The sequence below is a fragment of the Panthera leo genome, chromosome A2, assembly GCF_018350215.1.
Source record: "Panthera leo isolate Ple1 chromosome A2, P.leo_Ple1_pat1.1, whole genome shotgun sequence".
NCBI classification, from domain to species: Eukaryota; Metazoa; Chordata; class Mammalia; order Carnivora; family Felidae; genus Panthera; species Panthera leo.
Genome location: NC_056680.1, coordinates 161,308,562 through 161,321,741, shown reverse-complemented (window position 1 = coordinate 161,321,741; position 13,180 = coordinate 161,308,562). Strand labels below are relative to the sequence as shown.

The 13,180-nt window shown below is 49.1% G+C and overlaps 2 protein-coding genes across 4 annotated transcripts in view; one reads left to right on the top strand and one right to left on the bottom strand.

Annotated features, from left to right (window-relative positions):
- Window positions 1-7,805, bottom strand: part of LOC122213242 (GTPase IMAP family member 7-like) — a 30,304-nt gene extending 22,499 nt beyond the window's left edge. The window contains exons 1-3 of the mRNA XM_042927366.1: window positions 7,703-7,805; window positions 3,668-3,784; window positions 2,584-2,691 (exon numbers count right to left, since the gene is read on the bottom strand). Coding sequence (XP_042783300.1) covers window positions 2,584-2,691; window positions 3,668-3,784; window positions 7,703-7,805 — 328 coding nt within the window. The remainder of the gene's footprint in view (window positions 1-2,583; window positions 2,692-3,667; window positions 3,785-7,702) is intronic.
- Window positions 7,330-12,351, top strand: LOC122212999 (GTPase IMAP family member 1-like). Of its 3 annotated transcripts, XM_042927060.1 has the most exons (4): window positions 7,330-7,418; window positions 7,600-7,843; window positions 9,950-9,998; window positions 11,240-12,351. In XM_042927060.1, exons 3-4 carry the CDS (start codon window positions 9,956-9,958, stop codon window positions 12,109-12,111), a joined length of 915 nt encoding a protein of 304 aa, XP_042782994.1. In that variant the 5' UTR covers window positions 7,330-7,418; window positions 7,600-7,843; window positions 9,950-9,955; the 3' UTR covers window positions 12,112-12,351. The 3 variants fall into 3 exon arrangements, with proteins under 3 accessions (XP_042782994.1, XP_042782996.1, XP_042782995.1); XM_042927062.1 differs by lacking the exon at window positions 7,600-7,843; XM_042927061.1 differs by lacking the exon at window positions 7,330-7,418 and having other exon boundaries at window positions 7,487-7,843.
- The last annotated feature ends 829 nt before the right edge of the window (window positions 12,352-13,180 follow it).

Genomic DNA, 13,180 nt, shown 5'->3' with positions numbered 1-13,180 from the left:
TGAAACTGATTATAATGACTGTTGAATACCAGGCCAAGGAATGTGGATTCTAAGCCCTAGGCAGTAGAAGATTTCCAAGAAGCAGAGACCTAAGAAAACTATCCCAATGGGCTTAACCTCGTAACTGCAACGAGGACTGGAGAGGAAGAGATCAGGGGTACTGTACCCTCACACTGCACACACTGTCCCTCTCTTCCCATATTGTAGGTTGAATTGTGTCCTTCTAAAGATGGGCTAACCCCTGGTACCTGAGAATGTGACCTTCTTTGGAGCACGGTCTCTGTGATGTCATGTCATGAAGTTAAGGTTGAGCCCTACTCCAATGCCTGGAATCGTTTCATTCAGAGTGAGGGAAGTTTACACACAGATACACACAGAGAACACCAAGTGACAAAAGAGGCAGAGATTGGAGTGAAGCACCTAGAAGGCAAAGAACAAAGCAGGACAGCCAGCACCAGAAGCTAAGATGCAGTAAGAAGAAGAATCCTTCCCCAGAGACTTCATGGAGAGTGTGGCCCTGGGAACGTCTTGGTTTGGCACTTGTAGCCTGTGCCAGTGAGACAGTAGCCATAACAATGAGACAGTAAGTTTCTGCTCTTTAAGCAACAGTTTGTGGTCATTTGTTACAGCAGCTCCTGGGGGAACTAATATCTTTTAAGGCCAAGAAGTAGGGTCCTGCTCTGGTAATTACCTAAAATGTAGGAGTCGTTTCGAAATTGAGTAATGCATGGGGGCTCGAAGAATTCTGAGGTACATGATAAAAAAAGGCCTAGATTGCCCTTAGAGGATGTCGGTGGTAGGATGAACATCAAGGTCACTTTCTGGTGAGGTCCCAGAGAGAGGTGGGGACCACGCTGCTGGACATTGGAGGGACGATGGCACTTGCTATAAAATGGCAGGCGGCAGGGAGATGGGCTAAACTGAGGTGGGCTGCTGGGTGGAGAGTAGACCATGTAAGTGATGAACTTGAATATTTAGCTGAGGAGAATTCCAAGAACAGTGTGGAAGGTGCGGCCTGGTTTCTCCTTGCTGCTTCTAATGAAATGCGTGAGGAAGGAGAGTGGTGGCCTATCTGCCAGCCAAGAAGCACCAAGATGGCCAGCTGCCATTAGAGCCCAGGAAGAAGCAAGCAGGTCCTCCCCTTGAGGCTTCAGAGAGCACACGCCTCTGCTGGCATCTTGACTTTGGACTCCAGGAGCTACCACACAATCCATGTCTCAGCTGTTTCAACTGGAGTTTGGACGACATGTCGTGCAGTGCTAGGCATCCAGTATGTCCCCTCCACCTTGCCCCTACCTGCTTTCTTGTCCCATCCTCTGAGAAACCCAAAGGTCTCCCCTTCTGTGGCACAGTGTGAGTGGGCAAATCTTCTACACTACGTTCTTCCTCATTCCCGCCACATTTCTGGCCCAGATAGACCCCAGGTCTCCCTGATGAGAGAGAGCTTGGGGCTTTCTCAGAATTTAGATTTCAGTCCTCTAAAGAATTTTCTTTTTGGAAACAATTATACAACACCAAAACAAAAACTAACAATTGTTTCTTTTAAAGAGACACCAGGAATTTAAGGCCTGGGAGTGCGGTTAAGGCCTACTGAACTCTTAAGGCAAACAGGCAGACTGTCAGGGCGCCACGAGCTGGGGGGTCACAGGTAAAAGCAGACCCCAGTCCCAGCAGCAAGAATCAATTCCTCACTCTTACAGAATACCAACACCGTACAAAAGGACTATTTTGTCTTAATCAGCAAAAATGTCTCCTTAATATATGAAAATCAGTCAGAGGAAAAGTGTGTGGGCCTGATTCTGCCTCGATCAAGATCTATGGCTTGGAGAAAACCCAAACACAAACAGACCCCACAAAACCGCAATCCCCATGTGCCCCAGTATCTTTATGTATAAGAAGTCCCAGATTGTCTCAGTCAATGCCTCCTACAGAACAGCATCATGCGAGACTATCTGGGCCTCTCCCAGTGAGGACGAATCCCAAGACTCTGCGCCCCTCCCCCCCCGGCATGATTCATGAGCCTGGGCCCACTTACCCACACAACTTCTCAGGTGTTGGTTGGCTGTAGGTATAAATCTCCAGGTGGAACAGGGGCCTGTGGCCCCCAAAGGGAGACCCTGAGGAGGGCCCAGTCCCAAGACTCCCGGCTGGAGGACCCAGGTGTGAATACGAGTATGGACCTTCTTTCCCAGGGCTTTGGTGTCCCTGGGCCATCAGAGTAATGGACACTTACAGATGGTTATGGACATCACCTTTATTTACCAGCCAGCACCAACAGCCATGAACACAAGAAGCAAAGGCACAGGCATGTTTTAACCCAAGTTCTCTGCTACTCTCCACACACACAGCATCCTTCCTCACTCATCTGCCTAGACTTTCCAGTCCCACACCTCCAAACCCCACAGCCTTTGCTTGGATGGCCCCTGGATTCTTAGCCATTCCTCGGTATCAATGGTGGAAGAGGCGGCTTGGGAGAATGGGGGTCAGGGAAAGAACTCACAGGCTGCCAGGACCAGCTGACAGCATTCAGTGATCTGCCCTCTCTGGGATTTACAACAAAGTTGGCATGGTTTCTGCTGTTACCGTCATTTCTTTCTTTTGGTTTCAACTTGACATCTTTTACTGCTTCACTCACATCTTTGTGGAGTGTCTTGAGTGCTTTATTACAAATGATAAACACGGTAAGTAAATCTTTAACGAGGGATAAAGGAAAGACTGTTATATTTATGGCACCATATCACAGCACAGTTTTTTCTGTTATTGTTTCCCACAGTCCCTTGCATTTTCAAGAAATGGGTAACAGGGTGATTTCTCGTAAATTCACTCATGCACAGAAAAACATACATCTTACTTCAGCCCCAGCAATTTCCTGCCTCACTTCTCCCGAGTCTGTCTTCCTCATCAGGCCACAGAGGCAAGGTCACAGGTTCATGTCTTCTCATTTGTGGCTGCTCTTGTGCTCAAAAGGGACTGGGGCAGGAAGGCGGGGCCAAGGAGGAACCCCACCATGGAGGTCTCACTGGCCTCTGCACAGGTAGCTTTTCCCATCTCTCCCCAGGCTAGTGCTGGCCTGAGGATGAGGTGGATGTCTTCCTGGGAATCTCCAACCAGGGCCCGTTCAAAGCAAGCACAGCAGCTAGATCTTTTGACCCTGACGTGGGCTGAACAAGTCAGTTCTGCTCTTTATTAGAACAGGTGCACACGGATGCTGCTATCTTCCAAAATTTTGACCAATTTTTCTACTGTTTGTTTGTTCATTGAATGATTGATTGATTGATTGATTAAAGTTTATTTATTAATTTTGAGAGAGCGAGAGAGTGAGGAGGGGAGAGACAAAGAGGGAGAGAGAGTATCCCAAGCACACTCCATGCCAGCACAGAGCCTGACGCAGGCTTGATTCAAGAACCGTGAGATCATTGTTCTGAGGTGAAACCATGAGTTGGATGTTCAACCAAATGAGCCCCCAGGTCCCCCCAAGTTTTAAAAAATTTTTCGCTCAAAACATAAATAGCAAACAAACAGCCGAGCAGCCTTATTATTTTGACTATTATTTATTTATCAGGAAGATATAGAACGTGAAAGTTGCACTGAAATGACTCATGTCCAAGCTGTGAAAGAATATAAATGACTCTTTGGAAATACAGGGAGAGGCCAGCGTCTCTCTCACCCTCTGCAAGTTCACCATAACTGCAGTTAGTAGGACAGCGGGACTCCGTATAAAGACGGCTGTTGGTAGCACGGTGGTAACTGCTGCCTGGCTCCCTTTTGACGCTGTTTCGTTTAACTATAATAAGACACCACAAGGGGAAGGCAAAACGAGGCAAACTCCAGGCAGCCAGCAGGAAGGAAGAAGGGGAGAGTTGGCAATGTGGCCAGACTTTGACCCAAAACTAGGACAGGCTTCCATATGCCCTGGAGGAACCCTACAGACCTAGTACTGGTGGGACAGCCATAAGTGATGCAACGTATATATTTTCAAAAATATATTAAAGTCTCTTAATGTTGTTCTGAGATCATTCAGCAAACGAAGACAGACCTATTTAAAAAAAAAAAAGTCTACTAAATAGTAGTAAGAACAGTGAGTCTGTGACACTTGACCATAAGCTGCTTCCTCACTTCCAACTCACACTTGGCTCCTCTGGAAGGAAACTGCATTCTGGGAGGCGCGGCCAAAGGTGTGGCTCCCTGTCCCCTCAGCCTTCCAGCAAGAGAGCAGAACCTTGGGAGGAATCAGCTGGCTGTCAGTAGGTTTAACCACCGGGTATAGTGCGGACAGGCAGAGTGGTTACGGAAAGACGCAGAGTGGGGCTAAGACAACTGTCACCTCCCGGGACTGTGCAGGCCCTGGCTGCACCTCCAGAGGAGAGACACCAGAGGTTTCACCCTGCAGGGGAAGCAGACTTCACCAGGAAAGTCCAGCCAAACACGCAAACCCCCTGCACAAAGTTGCAGTGAAGCGACCAGAGCAGATATCCTTGTCTTATCTCTGATCACAGGGACAAATCTCTCAGCCTTTCATCCAGTATGGTACCAGTGGTGGGAGTTTTCACACTGATTTCCTTCAGTTCTTTCAACATGCTTAGAACTGCTCTTTGGAAGCCCTATCTTTGAATCCAATATCCAGGGCCTCTGCCAGGCAATTCCTGTGGCCTGAGTTTTTCCAGTATATGGGTCACACCTTTCTGTTTCGTTGTACATCTTACAGTTCTTGTTCAAAACTGGGTATTCTAGGGAACATGGTGTAGTGAATCTGGATACTGATTCCCTTTCTGCCTTTCTAGGCCTTGATTTGCTGCTGTCTGTGTGTCCATAAGAATACAAAAATTGCTTTTTTAAACACCAATATAGAAATTCTGCAGCGAAAAGTATGAGTGAAATGAAAATTTTACTAGTGGGGCTCAACGATAGATTTGAATGGCTAGAACAAAGATTCAGTGAATTTGAAGATGTAATAATTACAAACACACATGAACTTCACAATTGAGCCCCAAAACACAGGAAGCAAAAAATTACAGGTGTCAAGGAGAAATAGACAATTCAACAACAAGCTGTAGACTTCAATGTCCACGTTGACCAACGCGTACCACAGCTAATCAGAAGGTCAAAACAGAAACAGAAGATGTGACCCACAGATAAACCAACTAGACCTAACATTACAGCACTTTACCCAACGAAGTAGATTATGCATTCTGTTCAGGTACACAGAGAACGTTCTCCTAAATATGACCAATAGGCCATAAAATGAGCCCCAATAAATCTAAGAGACTTGAAATCCTAGAGTATAACAGGGGGTATGCTCCTTTACATCAGTCTTGGCAATAATTTTGTGGATTTGACCACAAAAGCAAAGGCAGCGACAGATAAAATGAACAAGTGACATTACACCCAACTAATACGCTTCTGCCTCGCAAAGGAAACCTTCAACAATACAAAAAGGCAGCCCAATGAATGGTAGAAAGTATTTGCAAATCATATATTTGAAAAAGGGTTAATACCCAAAATACATAAAGAACTCATAAAATTAATAGCAAAACCTGAGCAATTTATTTAAAAAGGACAGAGGAACTAAACAGCCATTTTCCCAAAAAGGACATACAAGTGGCACATAGATGCATGAAGATGTGCTCAGTATCACCATCATCAGGGGAAACGCAAATCAAAACCACAATGAGGTATCACCTCACACCTGTGAGAATGGCTATCATCAAGAAGATAAGAGATTACAAGCGTTAGGGAGGATGTGGAGAAAAGGGAAGCCCTGTGCTCTGTGCATGGGACGCAAATTGGTGCAGCCACTGTGGAAAACAGTATGGGCGGTCCTCCAAAAATTATAGGTAGAATTACATTTGATCCAGCAATCCCACTTCTGGGTATTTATCCAAAAGAAATGCAACCAAGATCTCAAAGAAAGATCTGCACTCACAAGCTCCCTGCAGCATTGCTCACAATAGCCAAGATGTCGAAGAAACCTAAGGGTTCATCTGTAGGTATATATATATTGTTCTGTGAAAAGAAAGAGGAATATCTTGTCATTTGCAACAACAGGGTCGAACTTGAGGGCATTATCGTAAGTGAAACAGGTCGAACAGAGAAAAAAAATACTGTATGATATCACTTTTATGTGGAATTTTAAAAAGCCAAACTGATAGAAATGGAGAGTAGAACGGTGGTGACCAGGGACTGGGGGATGGGGGGATGGGGAGACATTGGTCAAAGAGTATAAAGTTCCAGTTATAAGATGAATACGTTCTGGGGATCTAATGTACAGCCCAGTGATTATGGGTCATACCACTGTATCATATCTTAAGTGTTACTAAGAGAGTAGATGATCTTAAATGTTCTCACGCAAAAAAAGAGTAATGGTAAATATGTGATGTGATGCAGGCGTTAGCTAATAATACTGTGCTGGCAATTATTTTGCAATATGGAAGTGTATCAAATCAACACATTGCACCCTTAAAATTACAGTGTTACACTTCAATTATATCTCCATAAAGCTGGATAGGGTGTGGGGGGATAAGGTGGAGGGCCATGGGTTAGGTATCTTCACTAGAGAGAATGAACTGGCAAGACTGGCTAAAAATCAGGCCCCAGAGCATTAGGTTCAGGTTAAGTGAAAGTCCTCACTACACACGGGGAGAGGTGACTCCAGAAACTGTAAGTGAGTTAGGCAAGATCGCAGAGTTGATTCCAGAACAAACCAGGTCCAGGGCACATAGCACCATACGCTGTTGTAGCCTTCTCTCCACAAATTGTCTGGCTATTTTACTCTCTCATGACCTCCTGAGAGGAGAAACAGACACTTGGGTCAGAGATACCAACTTGAGGCTAGACTAAGTCTCCTATGAATTCCATCCTCTTCCTGCTGTCTGATCTTTAATAGCTGAAAAGACCTCTTTTTCTTTAGGAATGAGGAGATGGCAGAGGACCACATTGGCGGCCTTGTCCACACTGATGTCCAGTCAAGGATTCCTCCCTGATTCCTGGGGAAGGAGACTCTCAAGAGGCCATTTTCTAGGAAAACACCCAAAAAGCAAAAGGCAACTGGACATAAGAGTACTGGGCAGAGGCCAAAACTGAGAACAGGCCTCAGAAATCTAAACTGCCCTTCACTGAGGTTACACCCCTCCCGGGAACAAGATGTGCTGCCACAGTGACCTTCAGAAAGGATCAGCACAGTGCCAAGCAGGGGGTGGGTTGCTCAGTGGAAACAATGCAAAGGCACCACTCGCTGGCCCACCTGGCCCATGTCCTGTCCCTTTAAATCGGCACCACTGGGCCCTCCCTCCCTGGGCTCTGAGACTTCCTCCCTGTGCTGTGCTGGCAAGAACAGCCTCTGTACTCACAAGCCAAGGCACAGCACCAGGTCCCGGGTTTCTGCAGCCAACAGCAGAGCCTGTCACCACTTCGGCTTGAAGGTGAGCACACAGGGGAAGGAAGGGAGCCACCTGGGGCAGGGGGGAGTGGATGAAGTGGGGGGGGGTCAGGGGGGCTCTAAGGAGTTCAGGGCCTGGTTGCAGCTCACTGAGTGGGCGCCTGCATTCTACTACCTCCCAGGAAGGGGAGCGGGATCTAGAAAGAATAACTTCACCCTTGCAGGCTTTTCAGGGAGCTCTGAGTTTCAGAACAAGCAAGGGAAGAAGAAATGGTAAGCATCTTCTCCAGCCGTGGAGTGCGCACACTTTTACTTGGGACTACGTACTTTGTCCTGCCCCGCTCCTCGCCGGGTCAGAAAGGTGTTTGCTAGAAGCACTGCCAGGGCTGAGCACGCTGGAGAAGGCTGCAGACACTCCCTCTGAGGGCATGTGCAGCCAAGGAGAGAGACATTTCTGAGGACAAACAAGTGAGTCTAACCTCAGAACACATCGCAGAGTGGAAATCGTGTCTGTGAGCCGAACCCCACTCACACCTTCCACCTCCTCAGCCCTGTGCACCCCCAGGGACTTGCAGGAGTCAGCAACAATTATGAACATGGTCTTCAGACCTCTGCAGTACACGTGCTTGTGTGTCCTTGCACATCCCTTCCCCCGCCCAAGCTGCCCAGGGTTCTGTGCGATGGAGCCCTCTTCATCCCCACACACTGGCTATAAAGGAAGGGCTTAGACAGGATGAATGGCTCAGAAACTCAAAGCAGGGACCCAATGCATTAGAATCACTCAGGGGGTTGAGGAGGGTGCCTCGGTGGCTTGGTCCATTAAGCTTTGAGCCCTGGGATGGATTCTGTGCTGTCAGTTCAATGCCTGGAGCATGCTTTGGATTCTTCGTCTCCATCTCTCTCTCTGACCCTCCCCTGCTCTTGCTCTGTCTCACCATCTCTCAAAAAAATAAGTAAACAGTAAAATAAATTTTTTTATAAAAAAAATCCCTCAGGAAGAGGGATGAGAGATACCGTTTTTTTAACGTTTATTTATTATTTATTTATTTGTTTGTTTGTTTGTTTTTGAGACAGACATGTGAGCAGGGGAGGCACACATGAAGAAGAAGGAGAGAGAATCCGAAGCAGGCTCTGTGCTATCAGCACAGAGCCTGATGAAGGACTCAAACCCACAAACCATGAGATCATGAGCTGAACCCAAATTAAGAGTCAGATACTTAACAGACTGAGCCACAAAGTCACCCCCTTTTTTCTTATTAAACTACACATCTATGAAACAAAATGTCAAATATATATTTTAAAGACTCCCATAGATACTTCCCAAAGACAGCAGGTTCAGGAAGCAGGGGACTACATGATATCCAATCGCATTTAACATGCTAGGAGTCTCCATGTTCTACATCAGTCAATGACTCCAAGCTCTAAACCCCAGATGTCAGCTCTCAGAAACTCTGGAAGAATTTTTCAAATCCCATCCCAAACCATCGCAAACCTTTGGGAAGTCCCATAGGGGCCAGGAGTCCAGTGGATTTCCTAGAGCACACTTGGTCAGTTCCCTCATCGATAAGGACTTCTTGCTTTAGCTAAATTCTTGTTCTTTGCACTGAATCTTCTGGCTGTTTCTTCAGTTCTGCTGTGCAGTCAGTTATGGGAGTTTGCTAATTTTTACACACAAGATCACTACTCACCTGAGGCCTGTGGGATCAACTTTACCAAGGGCTTTGGGGAGCTGAAAGGGGCGCTACGCAGAAGACAAACCTGTCATCTAACTGGTCAGAGACAAGTTATCAATCAACCCTTCCCTTTGCTTGTCCTTGTGTGTTGCCCATGGGACACAGCACGGTCACCTGCATTAGCCAGGTGTTGCCATGAAGAGGTAGCATTTGAAATGGATGGCGGAGCACAGACAGGACTCAGACAGAAACGTGGGAGAGAAGGAGTGGTCATGGGGGTGAGCGCACAGGTGGGCTGGAAAGGCCCTGAAACCTGTCCTCTGCGGAGCAGCTGACCCAGAAGGGGAGTGAGTGAGACACAGGGCTGGAGAAGCAGACAGAGCAGAGCTGCGCCCTTGTGACCAGGTCCTCGTGAGATCAAGCAGACTGCATCACTGAGTGGCTATCTGTAGTAAATCCTGCCGGACTTGGGGTCATCGCTTAGTTTGAGAGGCCTCAGATTCGGGGCAGGAACACCAGGAGCCGGAAGGGAGTGTCCCATCTCTCCAGCACACAGGTCATATTTACACAAATGACACAAGCCGAATTCTTTGGTCTTCGGAGAGCAGAACACAGGTTCTTCAGATCAGCATGGGAGATAGGTATCTTTCCCAATTTTCAACCAATGAGGCTCACCAAAGGTTCTCACGGTTTGGTTCCAATACCAACCAGGTCCTTCCAGGCTTCTTCCCCAAATTCTGATTGATGTTCAGCGCAGGGCAGGAAGCATGACCTTTCATTGGGATGTCACCAGCTCTTTGGACCTTGCCTGAGCCACCTTAGGTAGTTATACCTATTCGATAAACAAATGAATGATTGAAGGAATGAAGGAACTAACAGGTTGTGTTTGGAACTCTTTCAGGTGGGCATGGGAGGACGCAAGATGGCGAGAGATGAAGAAAATGCCTATGGTAAGAACTGATCTCAGTGTGTACTTGCCCCTAGGCGTCAGCTCTGGGTCACAAGGCCATGGGCTAACTCAAGACTGAACAGACACATAGGGGCACCTGGGTGGCTCAGTCGGTTGAGCGTCTGACTCCAGCTCAGGTCATGATCTCGCAGCTCATGAGTTCCAGCCCCACGTTGGGCTCTGTGCTGACAGCTCAGAGCCTGGAGCCTGTTTCAGATTCGTCTCCCTCTCTCTCTGTCCCAACCCACTCGCATTCTGTCTCTGTCTCTCTCAAAAATAAATAAACATTAAAAAAAAAAAAAAAGACGGAACAGAGACAAATCCCAGACATGTCCCCATGCTGGGGTGAAACAGCTAGAGTCCCAGCTTTGCATTTTTGCTGGACCTCTGCTCCTGACCTACTGTAGGATATTAAGTGCCTTGACCAGACTGTGCCTTGGGTCCAAAGGGTACAATGAGGATAATACATCTACTCCGATCCCCACGGAAGATGTGGAGGGTTGAGATCATGGACTGGAGGGAACACAGTTTACCAGGTAGACTGTGTCAGTGAACAAGGATGGAGGGTTAACTGTGTCTTACTGGAAGCAGGTTTACTAGAGAGAAGAGGGAGGAGGAGGGGAAGTGGAGGAAGGGAAGAAAGAAAGAGATCCTGTCACCTAATGCTCTGAGCAACCCTGGGAGACACAACTCTCTGTCACCCCTCCCAATATGCAGAAGACGTTGAACGCTTAGTCTAAACTCGCCCAAGCTTCCACAGCTGGCACATGCGGGGCTGTGATTCCAACCCGGGGTGTCTGGGACTCCAGACAGCCCTTCACTCCCAGGCCTTCTGTGCCCTCCCGCATCTCCTCGCTGGGATGGCCCCTGGGAGAAGTCTGGCAGAGGCCTGGGAAGTCGTCGAGCACGGAGCAGCTCTGCAAAGTGCGGACGACCAGAGGCAATGTCAGCTGAAGTCATGGCCTGCGACCGTCGAGGGGGACCCTCCAGAGCAGTGTGCACCCGGTGCCGGAGCATGGACTGGGGGGCAGGTGCACGCACTGGAGCCAAAGATGGAAGAAAGGTGGCTAAAGATGCCCCCGGAGTCGCACAAGCTCTAACCAGAGCGCCTGGGAAAGGCCTGTTGGACAAGCAGAAGCGGGAGGCATCCTTGCCCTCCTCCCTCAGGAGGCACCCCGGAGCCCCGGTGGAGCGGGACGCGAGGTCTCAGGCCGGCGGCCCACGCCTACTCTGTCCTCACAGGTTCCCAGGACCCGGACGACCAGCAGCAGCCGCTCGCGCAGGAGCGCAGGCTCAGGCTCATCCTGGCCGGCAGGACCGGAGTGGGCAAGAGCGCCACGGGCAACAGCATCCTGGGCCACAGGCTCTTCCCGTCCAGGCTCGCGGCCACCCCGGTGACCAGAAGCTGCGCCCTGGGGAGCCGGAGCTGGGCCGGGTGGCGCGTGGAGGTCACCGACACCCCCGACCTCTTCACCGCCCAAGGCCGGCACGCGGACCCGGACTGCACCGAGCGGGCCAACTGCTACCTGCTCTCGGCGCCCGGGCCGCACGCGCTGCTGCTGGTCACGCAGCTGGGCCGCTTCACCGCCCAGGACGAGGAGGCGGCGCGCGGCGTCCGCGAGCTGTTCGGCGCCGGCGTCCTGGCGCGCGCCGTGCTCGTCTTCACGCGCCGGGAGGACCTGGAGGGGGGCTCGCTGCACGACTACGTGCGCGCCACCGACAACCGCGCGCTGCGGGCCCTGGTGGCCGAGTGCGGCGGCCGCGTGTGCGCCCTGGACAACCGGGCGGCGGGCGCCGAGCGCGATGCGCAGGTGGGCGAGCTGCTGGCGCTGGTGGAGCGGCTGGCGCTGGAGCACGACGGCGCGCCCTTCACCGACGACGTGTACGGCCTGGCGTGGGCCCGGCGCCACGCGCGTCCCGAGGACACGCTCCGCCTGGTGGCCGCGCGGCTGGCGGCCCGCGGTCTGGGGCGGGGGTGGGGTCGGCAGTGGGGGCGGGGGCGGCGCTGGCTGGAGGCCGCGAAGCGTGGGTGGCCGCTGGCGCTCCTGCTGCTGGGGGGCGCACTGTTACTTGTCCTGCTGCTTCTCCAGCGGGGGGCTCCAGGCCCAGATTGAAGGAGCTGCCCTTCCAAATGCGGGGAGCCTGGAGGGTAAAGGGGCTGGGTCAAGGCGCTGAGGGGAACTTAAACCCAATTTCAAAGGAAACCTGGAGTTTCAGACTGGGAGTCTTAATGACTCAGGACGCCTTGGACACTGTATCGACTTTGCAAAGGCTCAAGTTCACTTTTAGCATTCAAATGTCACTTTTGATTATATGTACACTATTCAAATAAATGTGGTGAACTTTCAAATGTCCTTAATTCATTTTAGTAGTTTGGATGTATTTTTCCTTCTTGAAAAAATAGCGCATTGACTGGTAGTGTTTTATATAGAAAGTGGATTCATGGCAAAGGGAAACAAACATTTTTGTGCGTGTGTGAGCATTTATCAAAACGTAGACACTGCCTTAGTTCGCTTGAGTTGCTATTAAAAAAAAACAACGGGAAAGCTCTCAGTTTTTCCCCATTGAGGATGATATTAGCTGTGGGCTTTTCATAAATGGCCTTTATGGTGTTTAAGTATGTTTATTCTATCCCAACTTTCTCCAGGGTTTTTTTTTTAAGAAAGGATGCTGAATTCTGTGAAATGGTTTTTCTGCATTGATTGACAGGATCACATGGTCCTTTTCTTTTCTTTTATTAATGTAATGTGTCACACTGATTGATTTGCATATGTTGCACCAGCCCTGTAGCCCAGGAATGAATCCCACTTGATCATGGTAAATAATTCTTTTTATATTCTGTTGAATTGGATTTGCTAGTATCTTACTGAGAAGTTTTGCATCCATATTCATCAGGGATATTGGCCTGTAGTTCTCTTTTTTTTGCTGGGTATCTGTCCTGTTTAGGAATCAAAGTAATGCTGGCTTCATAGGATGAGTCTAGAAGTTTTCCTTCCCTTCTATTTTTTGGAACAGCTTGAGAAGGATAGGTATTATCTCTGCTTTAAATGTCTGGTAGAATTCCCCAGGGAAACCATGTGGTACAGGACTCTTATTTGTTGGGAGATTTTTGATAACTGATCAAACTCTTTATTTCTTCCAGGTTTGAGTTTTGGAAGTGTGTAGTGCTTAGGAATTTGTCCA